The sequence below is a fragment of the Equus caballus genome, chromosome 23, assembly GCF_041296265.1.
Source record: "Equus caballus isolate H_3958 breed thoroughbred chromosome 23, TB-T2T, whole genome shotgun sequence".
NCBI classification, from domain to species: domain Eukaryota; kingdom Metazoa; phylum Chordata; class Mammalia; order Perissodactyla; family Equidae; genus Equus; species Equus caballus.
Genome location: NC_091706.1, coordinates 28,325,206 through 28,342,968, shown reverse-complemented (window position 1 = coordinate 28,342,968; position 17,763 = coordinate 28,325,206). Strand labels below are relative to the sequence as shown.

The window sequence follows — 17,763 nt, the reverse complement described above, 5'->3', positions numbered from 1 at the left end:
TTCAAGTTGCTCTTTCATTTTGTAAAAAACATTAAATATTTGTTATTTTTATATACTGTGTCAGATAATTTCAAGATCTGTAGTCTCTGTGGGTCTGATTCTGCTATGTGTTATTTCTGCTGACTTTCACAGTACCTGATTTCCTTGTGTGGGTTATGTTTTTAAACTGTGACCATTTTCTTGAAAATTTACCCATGAGAATACTTTCAGATCTGGGTTAAGACTACATTCCTCTAGAGAGGATTTGCATTTGCTTCTACCAACTGCCTCAGGTACCTACCTGGGACTACTTTAAGTTGAATTTTCCTTTTGAGATGTTCCAGAACACAGAGATAACATGAATTCTGATTATAAACCAATGTGAAATCCAGTTTATGGTTACAATTCTCAGAGGAGGTTTTTTGTTGTTGCTGGCTTTTTGTTGGGGGTTTTTGTTGTTTTGTAATCTACCCAATGCCAAGATCAAGACCAAGATGATGTTTTTTTGCTGTCCCCTTCTCTTGGCAAGTTTGTTTTTCGTTCATCCTTACCACTGAAACTGTAGTCCTTGGGTTCACCTTTCAATTTTGTATTTTATCTGGCAACTCTAACTATAATAAGAATGCTTTGAGTTTTTCCATCCAAAAAGAGAGATAAAAACTAGGTAAGCAGGAAGAAAGAAGGAGAATTATAATTTGGTTTCTTGCAGGTCCTAAACAAATATTTCTGTGGTGTGCTAGATTAGATGTTTGTTTATCTACCCTACATTTTGCCACATTGCGGTTTCTTCTCTAATTAGCTTTGTTTATTACTGTACCCTCATCAGATTGCAAACTCCTTGAAGGTAGAGATTGCCTTTCTTATCTGTATATACTCTTTATAATATCAAAGCAGTATATGGACTATCGTACATGATCAGTTAAGTATTATTTCTCCTAAGTCCACTTCACTGCTAAGTGGTCCTCATTTTCCATCCATCCAGGTGCTCAAGCAGGAGTCAGGAAGTCATCCTGCTTCCTCACCTCCCACATTTTATCATGTAATCTTGATTTTACCCTTTTAGTTTCTCTCCACTCTGATTCTTCTTCATTACTGCACTCACGGTCTTAGTTTATCCCTAATCATTTCTCCTCTAGTATATTCCTTAAAAGAGTGTTTCTCAGGCCAGCCCCAGTGGCCTAGTGGTTAAGTTCAGTGTGCTCCACTTCGGTGGCCAGGGTTCAGTTCCTGGGCACAGAGCTACACCACTCTATTAGTGGCCAAGCTGTGTGGGTGGCCCACATACTAAAAAGTAGAGGGAAATTAGCACGGATGTTAGCTCAGGGTGAATCTTCCTCAGGAAAAAAAGTGTTTCTCAAATGTGTTACATGTAATCCTAGTTTTGCAAGATTTAATAGATGTAACCATTTCTACAGTTAAATAAGTCATTTTCTACTTATTACAACACCCACAGTGATCTTTTTAAGTAAATCAGATCACATCAGATCTTTTCTATAAAGCTTCTCCTGTCTCCCCATTACTCTTAGATTAGAATGCAAACCTCTTTCCCTGACCTATAAGAGCATATTTGGTCTGATCCTGCCCATGACCTTGGCCTCATCTCCTGACTCTCTTCCTTTCTCTTCATCCCCTCCAGCCTCACTGGCCTTCTTGATGTTTCTTGAACAGATCAGGCTTTTCTTGGTCTCTGTCTAGAACACTGTGCCCTCAGAACTTCACATGGCTAGCTCCTTGTCATCATTCAAATCTCTACTCAAATGTCAATTCTTAAAAGGCTCTCTCCCTAACTAGCCTATCTAAACCAAGACATCTCTTCTCCACTCCAGTCTCATCACTCTCTAACTCTCTATCTGAATTGATGTACTTATTTTTGTGTGTCTCTTCTTCATTCAATGCATATTACTGGAGCATCTACTTTGTGCCAGGCAATCCTCTTGGTACTAAGGCACAAGAAAACAAAACAAAACAAACTGTCTGCAGAGAGCTTGCATTTTAGTGGCTGTTTCATGCATTTATTGCAGATTTACATTTTATTTACATTTTAATAATTACCTGATTTTTCTTTTATTGTCTTTCTTCTCCCTAAAATGTAAGCTCCAGAATGAATAAGTGAATGAACATACAGCTGTAGTGAGCAGTCCTTATAGGCCCTCAGCTGTGTATATTTGTACATCACTTCCACGTGCTAGTCAGCCTAGAGAAGGGTGAAAATCCACAAACAGCCTGCCAATTATGACATTCCATTGTTGGAATCAGAGGATGTGGTAAAGATGAGAGTCCAATAGAGAACTGAGCTCTCTTTTAGCCAACATTTGTAGACAATGATTTAGATTATTTATTCAGGTCTCTTCTACTACTATGTCCCTCCAGGGGGTTGTGCCCCATTGTCAGCTGCACCATTTGCATTACTGCCAATTCAAATATTTTTTCATTGTCCTTGGACACCAATAAGGACAAAATGATTGAAAATCATCAACAGTCTCCCCAACCAAATACTGTGTATCCCAGCACCACTGAACCCTCCAGAAAAATCTTCTGCTTTGGCAAAGCTGTCATAGGGTCCATTTTGTATTTGAGTGTTAATTATTTAAAGCAATTCTAAGGACAAGACCTATTTGAATTATGTACTTTTTAGTGCAATTTGAGGCTTATAATTAGCTGCACTCTTTGGGAATATATAAATCTCTTACCCAGTTCATTATCCTTGGATGGATTGAAGAATGTCAGTGACTCTCCTACAAATTTGTACAGCATCGTCTAATAACTAAGTACATATTTACTCCGGGAAAATATGCATTATTGACAATGTGGTTAATTATCTCCCAAAGTAAATTATGTGCTGGCTGCTTGTAATGCTCTCTCTCTGCTCAGACGGAGCAGTAGTACATCTCAGTAGGGGGTGGACATTCTGCTGATGCTCCAACAAGGCTGCAAGAGCTCCAAACGGGAATTGTCTAAGAATACTTGTGACAGATCCTAGTCTGCTGAGTGAGTCTGAGGCAGGGCCTAGTCATCTGCCTCCTTTACAGAATCCTATCAGAAAAGCAATATATATTAAAAGTGAATATTTTAAAAGGAGTTTGTATAAACATCTGCCACCATTTTAACCACATCGTGGAAGAACGTCAGTCTTGTCCTGGTGATGTAGAATTAAGAAGTTCTGAGAGACAAAATGGAAAGATGAGAAGATAGAAGTCGGCAGGAAAGGGACAGAAAATGAAGACCATAACGAAAAACCCAGCTCCCTTGGGGAGACCCGTGGGAGGAGACTGTGTCCAAACATGTGGCCCAAATGACCCTGGGTCTCATAACCTGAGCACTTTCTGTCTTTCCTTAATAGCATTTTTGGTTCTAATTAATTCTATAACACACATTTATTAAGAAAATATAGAAACATATACATATACATAAATGAAATCAGACAGAGATGACTACTGTTAACACTTTAGCTTTTTTCCTTGATTGTTGATAAAGCCATATCTATTCAGGTAGATAGCTAGACATACACTATATACATATCTACATATAGATTATCATCCTTTCTCATAATCTCTCATGAAAATGTTTCCATGTCATTGAACACTCTTGAGGAACAGAATTTTAATGGCTGTCTACCAGCCCATTTTGTATAAATGTACCATACTTTTTTAACCTACGTCCAACAGATGAACTTTTAGGCTGTCTTTCATAGGGACATGATCATTGATTCTTTTCAACTAGAAAGTTTGTTCTGGGGAACAACTTTAGGTAGTAAAGCTATAGAGGGTGGTGGAGATGTGGGAAAAGTGGAATCTAGTCTTATTATTCAGACATGTTCATTCATATCTATATTTTCAACTTATCTCTCAACCCAAAAATGCTAGTTGAGCAAGTTAATTAGAATCATATGGTCTGTCTACAAATAAGGAAGGGCTGGAAGCCAAATGCAGGGGCTCCTTCTATACATGCAGATGAAGGAACCCATCAGAGAGCCATTCCTTCCAGTTATAACTTTAAGGGATGAAATGTTAAACATACTTTTGGAAGGTTAATGTATGAATTCATTAGCTCAGATGTGGCATTTGGTTAGGTGTGGCCTGAGTCACTGGTCTCCAAGGAGAGGTGTAGAAGACAACCCATTGGGCTACAGAAAAAAATAGAACTTGTAATCACAATTATTTTTATGTTATCCTCTTAAATTTTCTACTTTAGCAAACCTTTTTAATATATGTAAAGTATCCTTGCACCAGTACATATAAATAATTTATCCACACACATATATGCATTACAGGCACAGGCTAATTTTTTTTTTAAAACAATGGGGTGATCAATCAAAAATGTATGGAGATTACTACTTTAGATTTCTGTTCTTGATGGAGCTTGGAGAGTTATTGGAGCTAGAAACCTATGAAGTATGGATGGAGCAGCAGTTTGGTGTAATACGTTGCCTAAGTGTGGGAGGCACAGAGAAGGTGAATAGAGCCCCAGGTTTGGTAGAGCCTAGGATATAGGTAATTGGACTTGGGAAGGTGAGTGAGCTAAAAGGTTGAGATCATCTGGGAAAAGCAAGCATTCGGGGTATGTTGAATTATAATAAGGTGGGTGCCATTTTATGGCACATTTATAGTTCCAGCCAAAGAGGTCAAGATAGAAGGAGCTGAACGAATTTAGGACACCTGAGAAGAGACTGAGGTGAGTGAGAGCCTAGGAGCCTCCCAAGAGTCCAGGTTTAATATGTCCATTAGTCTATCATCCCAAAGCAGTAACCTAGTAGGTCTTTGCTATAATGGGACACAGGACAGACGGGTTTCAATAGGCAGCGGCAGAGGGAGAGCTGGCTAGCATGGGGTATGGATGAAAGTCCTAGACGCCCAAAAATATGTCTTGAAAGAACTAGCCAAAGGTAAGTTAGCAGCACCTTGAAATGAACTTCCTCCCCTTTTTGCAGAGAGTTTATTCTTCCTAACATTATAGATATTATATGATAAAGGGCTATTCTTAAGATACAAAGTTTCTTCTGTCTCCCCCAAATGAAAAATAAACATAAAATAAGAACAATAAAATTAGAAAAAGCAAATTAGAGTTATTTTAGCTTGTATGTATCTTTAATTATGTGACTCAAAGTTTATATAAACCATAAAAATAAATTATTTTTCTCTGGACACTGTTAAATATTCAATTCCATCTCAAGTTTAAAATATCCCCTTTCCAACACATTTTGTAGATATGATGTACAGTCATTCACCACATAACAATATTTCGGTCAATGACAGACCACATTAACAACCTTGGTCTCATAAGATTAGTACCATATAACATAGGTGTGTAGCAGGCTATACCATCTAGGTTTGTATAAGTACTTAGGAGAGGAAGAAATTTTCTTCTATCCTTCTAGGTTCTTCTGGCTGGTCTAAAAATTAAATTGACGTGAGACAGATTAACATGAGAAAAACAAATAAAAGTTTAATAACATGTTACACATGGGAGAAACCAGGAAAACCGAGTAACTCGCCAAAATGGCTGAAGCTCTCACCTTAAATATCACCCTCAGCTAAAGACAAAAGAAGATGTTGGGGTGGGGAGGGTCAGGGACTTCATGAGGAAGGAAGGCAATTCACAGCTAGGTGAAAAGGAGCAAAGGTTGAAAAACAAGTGTTTGGCCACACAGAAACAGAAGAACACAGAGGGGAGCCCAACAAACAGGCTTTTCTAGGTTCCTCCCTGTCTGCTACCTCACATATGTTATGCTAAGGTGATAGCTCGCTTCCTGAGACAGGATTTTTATCTGAATTCTTTTAGGCAGTTAAGGGGGAGGTAACAAAAAAAACTTTCTGAGTCTTTTGTTTCTTAAAAATAATCAGTCTAAAATTGTCCTCATGTTAGAGAGTCACATTTTGGAGTGGCAAATTTTGTTCCCCTTTGGTATACTCTATAATGTTTGCACAAGGACACATTTCTCAGAACATATCCCTATTGTTAAGCAACACACGAATGTACAGAACACGGCCATGATCCGTCCATGCTCGATGGTGAAGGCTATAGGTATTACTGAGAACAAAATAAAATGGCTGAGAACGTAAGTTAACCACTGAAGGTGACAATGACAGCAAAAGTCAATGTCTCCTTGAGGACAGTGAATTTGTGATGAATCCCAGCCCTGTGATTGCCAAGGAAACAGTGGAAGGGTGACACAGAGGGTCATGATGACCTCTCCAGACAGAGTGGACACTGTGGTCTTGCCAACCCCCCCGCCCCCCCGTAAAAATGAGACAATAAAAATGAGCTTTCTCAAGAAAGACAGGCTGTGTCCCTGTCTTGACAAGGCATCTGCTCACACATTCTCCTTAGCCGGGATGTGAGGAGCCAGAAGCCAGTGACCACTACTGAAGGCTTTTTGCCAAATGTGTGAGGTTCTCTCTCTGAATTCTGACTGAAATTGCCCCATCCCTCCTCCAAATATGCTCTCTCAGCTCAAAAGTTTGACAAGATCAAACAACCAGAGCTATTTAAACATCGTACTTTGGATAACACCTTCTAAGACAGTTAGCAATTCTAGCTTGTTTAGACTCTCTCCTGCCCCCCCCCCCCCCCCCCCCCCCCCCCCGCCACACACACACACACATTAGAAGCCAGGAAAGTTCATCTTTCTCCTTAAGCCACCCCTCCTCACCATCCAAATGCCAAGATGACTTAGAGTCAACCTCTAGGTTTGGGATTGTTACCTTTCCTTAATCCCATAACAGCTGCCTCTCAGTGGTCAAGCTAAATCCATTTAGCTTATGTCTGACTGGTGGATCTTCTGGAGTGGAAAAACTTTAAAAATAGTTCTTAGTTTTTAGAACAACTGGTAATAATGAGAAAGACTAATGGGCATTCATAAGTTGTTACAAGACAGAATTTCTGCTCTATGCATTATTCATTTATGCAAACTGTTGTAAAGGTACCACTTCCAGCAACTGGGCTGGAAAAGTCCCTGAACTCAGGATTACATTGGTATGCACATTTCTGAGGCTTGGTTCTGTTTAATATTTTCATCAGTGACCTGCTTAAAGGAGCGAAGAGCAAACTCATTAAGTTCCTGGATGGGAGGGATGACCAGAACATTAGAGAAAAGGATTAGAATTTCCCCAGCCCTTGCCAAATTAGCAAAACTGTCAGAGTCAAATTTGTTCACTGGGGACAGGCAGGGAAAAGTAATCTGCCCAAATGCGGGCTGAATAGTAGCAACTTATTTAGGGGCAGAATAGAAAACAATATGGCTGCAAACACAGACGTGTAGCAGGAAGTAAACTGACCCAGTGGACACACTCGTGATCACTGGGGCCTTTGCACCCCCCTAAAATGGATTCTGATCCCCAATCCATGGAAGCCTAAAACCCTCCCCCAAGAATTCTAAGAATTCCAGTGAGCTTTTCTTTTTCATGGCACCTCTAGCTTCAGACTCCTGATTGCACTTAATTAGCCTGGCTTTTGGTTCATTTCGCTGTCATGCTCTAGTCGTCCTATAACAAACCATGTGGACCCAGACATAAAAACCATTCCCCTCCGTGAGCAAATCATGGCCTCCTGCAGAAGGGCATTTCTATCTCCTTGGTTCTCTTGGCTCTTGTTCAGTCCTTCCGATTAAACTTCTACCCCAAGTAGTTTAAGAGGGTATTTTTCTAAATATATACAGTTTTCTCCCTAAGAGGCACACTGGGGCCAGCTGTTAAGATAATAACATTTATACCTGTGTTACCTAACAAAGGTGAGCATGACAAAGTCAGGAGCCAATAGTACTATAGCCAGGGGCCAGCAAACATTTTTGGTAAAGTGGCAGATGGTAAATATTTTCTATCTCTATTGCAACTACCCAGCTCTGACACTGTAGCACAAAAGCATTCATGCACAGTATGTAAATGAAAGGGCATGGCTGGCTGGGTGGGCCATAGTTTGCCATCTCCTGCTAGATGGAGCTGCAGAATCTTTGGCTTTTGGGGAAGCTTAGCAACTATCTTGTCCAACCAGTTCATTTTACACCAGTAGAAACCAGGACCTGGAAAGTACAGTGACGTTTATACAATGCAAGACAGTCAGGCCAGGGTTAAAACTTCAAACTAGAAACAGGTAGACCAGTCTCCAGGCCAGTGCCCTCTCCACTGCATCATCACTAGATGATTTCCAGAAGGTTCTGGGGATCCCTGCTTGAATGGCAGAGCCTCTTCTAGAAATTTGTCCACTATAATTTTTGGTGCAATGCCTTAGTTGTATTATGTGTAATACACAGTAGTGTCTTGCAACATGCCTACTCCGACCCAAGATGAATGTTTGACTGAAGATTCAGGCGATGTTGACTCTACCACAAGGGGCAGACTTTGTGAAAACCAGAATACAGCCTGGACTAGATTAGAAGAGGAAGCTAGGCACAAAGCTCAAAGGACATAGTTTTATTTGGTTAAAGTTAAAGGTGACAGAAAATCTTCGTGTACCAAGAGGAATGTTTTAAAGAGGAGCAATTGTTTTCTATCTCCTATTAGAATGAAAGTGTAGGTCTGGAGTGTAGGTCGGATGACAGAAAGAACTTGCTGGAGGTGTAACTCTGTTACTCCCAAGAACTCTGGTCCAGAGGAAGTCGCAGAATTCCCTGAATAATTGGATCTGGGGATTAGCATCTTTCAGGGAGGGTTAGGAGAGAGGGAAATAAGTGAGCTGGTGATTCTTAAAGTTCTTTCTCTCTCATTAAGTCCCCCAAAAGCTGTAGTAAAGAGTCCTTCTCTGAGCCAACAGGGACACATTGAATCATTAGACTTAATGAGAACAGGACGGTTTCTTTAAGAGGGTTGTGAAGTGCGGAACACAAAGTAAATACTATATTGGGAAAAAGTAATTGTCCAGATTTCAAAGGAGCCTCCCAAAAGACACTCCCTCACATTGGCAGGCGATGGAGTAACTCACGGAAAACCCACCATTCAGGGTGGGAAGCTTGCAGCCCCTTCCAATGTGTATGTGTGTGGACATGCTTGGTGCCAGGAGTTTCTTAATGTGGATGGTTGATCTGCAATTTGAGGACCCAGTAGCTTGGACCTATTCCTTCTTGAAAGTCAGGGCCAAGTAATTATGAGAACTCTTATTTGACTAGCTTTGAAAAAGATAAATCATGGCACATATCTTATTACTAACAAAAAAATGGTGCAATCTGTTCGAATGTCATTTCTACAGAGTACATTTCGTGAAACTATCCCAGAAGATTATTTGTCTCAAGCCACGACTTTTCCAAATGATGAACTCTTGATGATTATTATTTTTCCTTCTTATAATTTTTTTCCAGATGATCCAGGAACCTGCACGTCATGCGCTATGGGGTATTACATGTAAGTCTGGTCTTCTTTTTCATGGCACTAACTTTTCTGCAGTTTAAGCATTACTAATTTAATCCTAAAGTCCAGTGATTAAAGCAAAGAGGCCCTGCAGCCTGAAGCAACTCAACCCTGTCAGGCTATTAAGGAACAATTCTTGGATTTAGCATTAAGAGCCCAGCTGTTCTCTTGCCTCGAAAGGAGGCCTTCTCTTTCTTGGTCTTGGAAGTCACCCAACTGACACTGGTGTCTAGGAATCTTGCCATGGGTTACCAAGATTCAGACCTTGCTGTTTATGGACAGACCTTAATAATATACCCGACCCCACACAAGCTGTTTCCAAACGTCTGCATGGAGACCTTGTCCTTAATGGGAGTCAGACGGTCCAGGATGAAGCCACGTGCTACATTAGTTCTTAATCATCCCCAGGGTAATGAGAGACACAGACCACTGGATAACTATCCTCCTCAAATTTCCTAAGACAGATCTACAAAGCAAAGATGGTGTGTCTCCACATCACCTCCCGTTTCTAGTCTAGTTTCCCTTTCAGGGTACATTGGTGCCGATCTTGGAAGAAAAACGAAGAAAGGGAGGTGAAAAGAAAAGGGAGGCCCAGATTTTGCAGAGGCTTCACAGTCCTGCCTGTCATCATAGGAAGTGGGGAGTTTTGTGATGACAGATTCTCACATCTACTTCCTTTCTTCGCCTTTCCATGAAGATTGTCAGGGACATGGGATCAATGTTATTCTCCAGAAGAGAAAACTGAAGCTCAGAGAGGCTATGGGTTCCCTCACATTGCACCACAAAGCTAGTGGGGGGGTCTAGATTTGGGTCACCTCAACTTTGATGGGCCGACTCCTCCTGTCATCACACTGCCTTTCACCTCTGTCAGATTCCAGGAGCTTGAGGTGGGGTAATGGGTGGGAAGATGTTCAAAGGGGTGAGAAGGATGGGAGGGAAAGGAAAATCCAAAAAGCTGAAATATTAAAAACGATCAGTTAACCTTATCATTACTTAACCTTATGGTTTTAACTGAGGTTTTCTAGAGTAGCCTATTATTGTCTACTTTGACTGTCTCTATATTATGGCACTCCTGACCTGCTGATTTAAATTATTGTTCCATTCAAACAGGGGAGGCAGGGTGGAGAAGAGGCCCCCAGGCTGGCTTATTGTAAGGTAGACTAGATGACAGAAATGAGCAGAAAGTCATTTGTCAGCCTGTTCATAGTTGGCATTTAGCCAGCATATGGCCTGCCACAGAGGCCCCCAGCAGAGATGAACAGCAGAAATGCAAGCAATCCTTGGTGAGGTCACACAGCTAGGGGCATAAAATGTTCCTCCAAGAATGGAGGAAGGAGAACTTCAGGACTCAAAGAAAGAAATAGTGACCATGCAGAAATGGGTGAAGAATTCTCCTCCTCGTCCCTCTTACCACTCTGCATCCCTCCAGCCTAACTCTACCCTTCTTCATTTTGACACCAGAACACGCCTCTTAACCTGCACCTACTTCCTGTCACCTGAGAGCATCCTCTGGCAAATTTTGGAACCACTCTTGTCAGCTTCTCCAGCTTACCACCGCCCACTAATGAGCATGTTTCATAAAACTCTTCGAGAAACAAATACACTGAAGGAACACGCCCAATATCACTAAGGGTAAAACATGAGATAGTTGTTTCAGAAACACACATTTATAACCCTGTAGAATATTTAGTAACTGTGAATTCAGCTAACTAAACACTGTAAATAGAAGTTAATAGAGAAATGCAAAGCTCTCCTCTGATATCTTGTTGATGCTATGAAATTCACCAAAGGGCAAAGTTCAACTTCATTCCACTCCCCCTTCAAGTGAGCCTGTAATTCAGTGGAGTTTGAATTAAACATTTTACTGTAGAATGAGAATAATGGACAATTTGTGTAAAAACATATATACATAAAAGCTAAGGCACTTCACTGTTAATATTAACAATTGGCTTACAGACATTTTGGTAAGCTATTTGAACTCATCACTGATCTGTTTCAGCCCTCGCAGGTGCCATGTGGCAAAAGCACACAAGCAGTCTGTTTAAACAGATCTTGATTAAAATCTTAGTCCCACCTTTAACTACCTATGAGACTTTGAGCACTGAATCTTGAGACTCAGTTCCTTTATCTAGAAATTAAAGATAACAGCTACCATATGGGGCTTGTGTGGAGGTTTAAATGAGTTAATACTTGACACATAATCAGTGCTCCGTAAATGAATATCAGGACCCCTTTCCTTCTCTCCAACCTCCTCACAGCTGCCCTGATAATCGGTCCTCCGAGTCCAGAGGCAAGTGGTTAATGACTTGTTTGGAGGGCATACAGACTGAGAGGAGCTTTTCTCCCCTGAAACCCAAATATCAACCCCTGTTAAAAATGATGGTAGACATGTAGAAGGAGATTAAATGATGGTGGTTAAGAGAAGTAGGTCAACATAGCTCATGGGAGAAACTCTGCCTTCTCCCCCAGGTTTGAACACCACTGCTATAAAGCCTGTCCTGAGAAGACCTACAGTGAAGAATTAGAATGCAAAGCATGTGATACCAACTGTGGCAGCTGTGACCAGAATGAGTGTTACTGGTGTGAAGAGGGCTTCTTTCTCTTGGGTAAGCCCAAAAATGGCATCGTACAAAATGAGAACAAGGCTCCAGAGCTCTACCCAGAAATGGGAGCACTCATTTGATTGGTTTCAGAGTCTTCATGTGCCTCTTGTCCAAGGAGGAATTTTAATTTGGTTTGAAAATAAACATTAGCCGGGAGTACTTCCTTCTCCTTTTATTACTGAAACGTAATTCTCATTTCACTAATTAATTTCAAATATCTCCCAGCTGATGGAAACGAGACTGAATGCAGCATGGCAATGGGGGGATGCTGAAGATCCAAATGCTTTGGAATTGAAGTCACCTGCAATATTCAGGGCCATGACTCTTTCCTTGAGACTTAATCCATGCTACATATTCCTGAGCACTGTAAAAGTTAAACGAGGTCCTCGTCTTAGGTTTTGCTCAATTCATTGACTTTGATAGAAGTAGATAGTTATGAAAGTAATACACTGTGAGTCTTCCAGTTGAAGAATAATAGCCCAGCGCTCTTGAAGGTTTGTGGGAGAGAGAGTGGAGCAGACAGCCCATAACGATCCCCAGTGGTTCTCTATACAGAGATTCATTTTATTTGCAGTTTTTCAAGCCCTTGAGAATGTAAAATTCTTTATTCTATGCTCTTAACCCTTCGAGCCAATTTAAATTTTCAGTTAAAAGAGGGCTCAAAGGGTTGGATTTCTTAAGACACATTTCTTGGATGAAATAAGCTAATGCCATCTTGGTTTCTTTAAAAATAAACTCAAACAAAAATGTTCCTGAGATTCCCTTTGGCCTGTTTAGAACTTGGCCTTGCACGGAGCACTGAGCTAAGCCAGCCAGGGTTCCGCCTTCATGCTTCCTCTCTGTGTTCTTATGTAGGCGGCAGTTGTGTGAGGAACTGTGGCCCTGGCCTCCACGGCGACCCAGAGATAGGAGAATGTGAGCCCTGCCACCGAGCCTGCAAAACCTGCACGGGCCTTGGCTACGATGAGTGCAGCAGCTGCCGAGAAGGACTGTGGCTGCTGAATGGGACGTGTGTGAGTCCCACCCAGACCCAGGTGGAAGGGAAATTCTGGAATGGTATGTGCCTCCCAAGAGAGATCACAGGTGTCTAGCTTCCTCCTCTGCATCCCAACCCTCCTCTTCTTTAAGCCTTGCCTTTGGGATCTCCAAGAGATGAAGGATGGGCAGTGAAACAAAAGTTCAGAGTGAGAATCTAGTTTGAGCTACTCCTGGGACCTCTTTGATGTTCACGGGGGGAGAGGGTTGCAGGCTGTGGTTGGTTGGCATTTGGCAGGAGGGAAAACCCAAAGGGCAACTTAAGATTGGTCTGGCCACTTGACTTTCTACCTGGGTAGAGTAGCCCTTGGAACACACAAAGAGAGTCATATAGGGAAATGGCCAGACTACTATTTTCTCAAAGATTTCAGAATAGCTTCTATCACATTAATGTACCTCTTTATCATGGTTACCAGTAGGATTGGCTTTTCCAGTTAGATAAGGAAGAACTCTAAAGTATTGGAACTGAAGCTAAAACAGCTGCTCTTTCTGGCTGGATTATTAGAGCTTGCCATCATGCAAGCTTGCCTTTTAAAACTTGCCCTCGCCTGTTGCAGATGGGAAAAGAGGAGGGCTTGAGAGGGGACAGGAGGGAGGAAAGTGCGGGATCCTGGAATCTAGCAGAAAAGCCTGTGCGTATTCATTCCTACCTGAGTCTGCACGATTGGCCTCCTCACATTGGAGCCTCAGTCACAGGCTTCCTTGCAAGGTAATCACAAACTTTCAGTGACCTCTCCGCATCTGAGGTGGTTAAAAACAAAATCCTCTTCCTGCTGGAAAAATCTGACTCATATTCGATGCAGAGGCGCTCACGAAAACAAGAGATGCTCTCTGATTTCAAGGCAAGGATTTGGCAAAAAGGTCATTTCAGTGCAGAAGCTACGGCAGCTGAAGGGAGGTCTGCTCTGGAGGAGTCTTCTAAGGGCTGGAGAGAGTGATAGATCTGGGGAAGGAGAAAAGGCTCTTGCTGGGTTTCAGAGGAAGGATGTCCATGGCTGTCTACTATGACAGTGCTGCTCATGTGACTTAAAGGAAAAGCAGCTCAGAGACAGTCCCAAACCCAGCAGCCAAAGCCCACGGAGAGCACAGGGCTAATTTCAGAGACATAGCCGGGAAGAAAATCATTCAATCCAGATTGGGATATCTTCCGTGAATTATAGCTGAACCAAAATGCTGAAAATGAGTTTGTCTGGCATTCAGGCATTTGAGAAGCAGTGCAAGCCAAGAGGAAAATAGTCTGGTGCTGTGTTTCTAGCTCAGAACATCTGTATTTTATCTGGCGTCCAGATGATGGAAAGGTCCAGGGAGCCCGGAGTCAGAGCAGACTTGATTCCCCAAATGATTACACATCCCTTTCAACTAGACTATGCTCTTAGCAAGCAGAAATCAGGCTTTGACTGTTCCCCTTTGTCGAAGAACCACACCCATCCCTCTACATCTTCTATTATCAAAATGTGATGTTTTTGAAGAGAGGAAGGAATTAGTCCAATTGGGAATTTATCACTAATGAGGGATTCAGGAAGCAGATGACAATGTTTCTCATGGCTGGAGAAAAGCAATCAAGTTAGTGACATGGCTGCCCTTTTCCACTTCTATGATCTAGGAAATAAGACAGGCAGGCTGTTAACAAAGAGAAAAAACTGTTTTGTCACTGAGCAAGGTAAGGCCATAGCTCACCTCCCCCAGCATAGTTTCACTGAAATGGACCGTGAATAGGACACGCACTTCATAAGGCCCTGGGAGGATCTGAGCCATCCCTACAGCTTTCTCCTGACTTCTTTTCCTTAAAAACAAGGTTGAGAGTGTGGTAGGAGAGCAGAGGGTTCCAGAGAGCAAGGATGAAAGGGCTACACCTCGAAGATGCTGGAAAGCAGATTGCAGTCATCCTGGGTCTAGTTAGAGGGAGCCCAGACAACTTACAGAGTGTTCGTGAGAGAATGTAGCTGCCTACGTGGTACCAGCCAGGTTTTGTTATTGTTTTAAATACAGATTCAGATGCAGGTAGGAAAGGTAAGGTAGGAAGTCCATTCCTTGTCCCAGTGAAGTACAGCTCAAAAAAGATGGCGCTCGCAGCCGCAGACTGTGACCCACCCCGTGAGTCTAGTCAGCATGTGCCGGGGAAACACTCTTGAAATAAAATCCAACTAGAGTTCATTGAACTCCTCTTTCAATAAGGTGGCCAATCACGAGGAGGGTGGCAACGAGGAGAGAGCCATCATTCTCTGTCAGTTACCAAGAGAATGGGAATTCCTCCTACCCTGTCGAGGGACGGAGATTTCCCTACACCTCAGATATGTCTGGAAATCCTCTAGCCAAGGTTAAATAATCGCCAAAGATGGCTGTTCGACTCTGTTCTTCCCACCACCAGAAAGTCACTGCACAAAAGTACAGACCATGCCCAGACCCCTGCCCCAGTCACTAAGATAGTGTGACGAATACTTAATCCAGTGTTGCCACATGGCAGTGACAGAACCAGTGTTAAACAGGCTGCGATGGCTTCAGCAGGAACTCAGGCATCACACGGAGCCACCATGGGTGGAAATGTCCAGTGGGGCAGGCCACGGGCCTTGAACGAAGATAATGGCTCCAGCTGGTTTCCTGAACCCACTGTTGGGAATGGAAACTGTTTACTCGATTACTGTTAAATCATTAGGATTTTCTCAAGTGGTTTTTTCCCCCTGGTAGTGCTGGAAAGTCCTAGGAATAATTCCTGCGCATTTCCCCTACCCACCTATTTCCATCACTGATTAAAACCACGTTTGTAGCGGGCTCTAATTACATATTCTGACGATAGTCTAATCTATGAAGTGCAGACATGGTGAATTAACTTTTTATCTTTGACCACATCCTAACAATTTATCACCAGCCTGTCTTTTGATCTTAATTCCTATGCTCTGAGAAAGATTGGAATCCCAGAGTCAGTCACAAACACTGAGAGCCACTCACGTGTGGGAAAAAATTTCTCAATAGTGGGGAGATATGTGGCCTAGATAGTAAGTGAACTTTAGAGAACTTTAAAGATGCCATGAAAATCTGGTTTTTGAAAGGTTTCGTAGATGTATATAGCTGACTCAGTTAACTCAGAAAGGAAGACATCATTTTTACTTAATTAACCAATCGGAACGCAGAGTGCAGAAAACACATGTCTCTGGGGAAGTAATTAAACCTTTGCCCCGTGGTATGCAGGAGCCGTGTGTGTCCACGTGCCCTGATTGTTACACATCCAGGAATTTTATAAGTGGATCGTCAAACCATTGGCAGCTTGAAGTCAGCTATGGTGGGAGTATTTAGACCAGGGGAATTGGCAAACACTACAAATCAAGTTTTTGTTTTGTTCTCGTTTCCAAAGAGCCATTTTACCAGCATCCCACTGCTTTGGCCTCTACCAAACTATTTTGAAATCCAGTTTAATTACTGAACCATCTGTCTAGTGAATGCAAGCTGGAGAGTCAGGCATACCCGAATTCAAATCCTGGCTCTGTTCTTTGCTAGCTGTGTGACCTTGAACCAGTTCCTCATCCTCTCTGAGCCTCAGTTTCCTCATCTATAAAATGAGAACATGAAACTACCTCACACAAGGTCATTTTGAGAATTAAATGAGAGAACACATACAAAAGCTCCCAGCACGTAATATGTCACAATAAAAGTTAATCTATTCCCTAACCCTTTAACCTGGTCCAGTTGCACCACATGAAACGCTTGGTCACTTTCAAAACAGCCTCCCTAGCTCATGGGACAAAGCAACATGGGGGCCTAGAGAGTAATACACGTCTGGGAGAAATAATCACCGGAAGAAGGTAGCAAATAATGGCCAGTTGGGATTCCCAATAGCAAGGCAGAGTCCTGACTCAAGCAAGAACGTGCACTTGCAAGGATATTGACAGCTTTATTTATAATAAAAAAAAAAAAGGAGAGGAGCAATCTAAAAGTGTAACAAAAGAAAAATTAAGTGAATTATGGCTCATGCAAGTAAATACGCAAACCATTAAAAATAATGTTTACAAGAGTTTTAATGGCAAGAGAAAATCCCTATAAGATTTATAACATTAAATGCAAAATATAGGGTCAGTATTACATATATAGAAGATGTAAATAATTACACATATATACACACACGTAAGTATTCTCACATGTTGATTATAAAGATGGGAAACCTATGTAACAGAATACACACAGGAGATATTTCTGGGTGGTAAGATTATCTATCGAAGTTTATCTTCCTCTTTATCCTTTTTGTATTAAAAAAATAAAACACTTTATTTTTCTTAATAAAAAAGAACCTGTGCCCACTGCAAGCCCACCTTTGGTGAACAGCCCGCTGCAGGAGCGACGAAGGCGGAGGTTTCAAATCACAAGAGGTAACAGGGCAATAGGGAGGAGAAGGCAATCACAGGCAATCAGAAGTCTCTGTGATCAAAACCAACCCAAGAAGCTGGGCAGTGAGGAGAAAGTGGGGATGCAGAAGTCGTGAGAGAGAAATGGAGAGAGGAGGGGACCACGCGTAAAACATCAGTGGGCACCTGAGGGGAAAGACTGGGAGGACGTTCAGCCGTGGAGACTTCTCCAACATTTAAGGATGCTCCTGAGGTGCTAAGAGGTTCTGCCTGGGAGAGGCTACCAGGAAAAGCCTATGACCTTGCACATCTTTAAGAACAGGCTGGAAAAGCACCTTTCTCTTCCTAATCACGGCAGCGTTATCTGAAATAGCAAAGATTGGAAAAAACTAAATGGCTACCAACAGGAGAGGAGAAAAATGAATCATGATACATCCATACAGTGGGATACTGTGGAGGCATCTGAAAGAATGAGGA

General features: G+C 42.0%; 1 protein-coding gene across 3 annotated transcripts in view; it reads left to right on the top strand.

The window, feature by feature from the left end:
* Positions 1-17,763, top strand: part of PCSK5 (proprotein convertase subtilisin/kexin type 5) — a 436,446-nt gene that overhangs the window by 360,346 nt on the left and 58,337 nt on the right. For 2 of the 3 annotated variants that reach the window (XM_014735411.3, XM_070248444.1), the window contains exons 25-28: positions 9,266-9,308; positions 11,784-11,920; positions 12,773-12,973; positions 17,230-17,310. In XM_014735411.3, coding sequence (XP_014590897.2) covers positions 9,266-9,308; positions 11,784-11,920; positions 12,773-12,973; positions 17,230-17,310 — 462 coding nt within the window. The remainder of the gene's footprint in view (positions 1-9,265; positions 9,309-11,783; positions 11,921-12,772; positions 12,974-17,229; positions 17,311-17,763) is intronic. The other variant, XM_005604948.4, reaches the window with a different exon arrangement.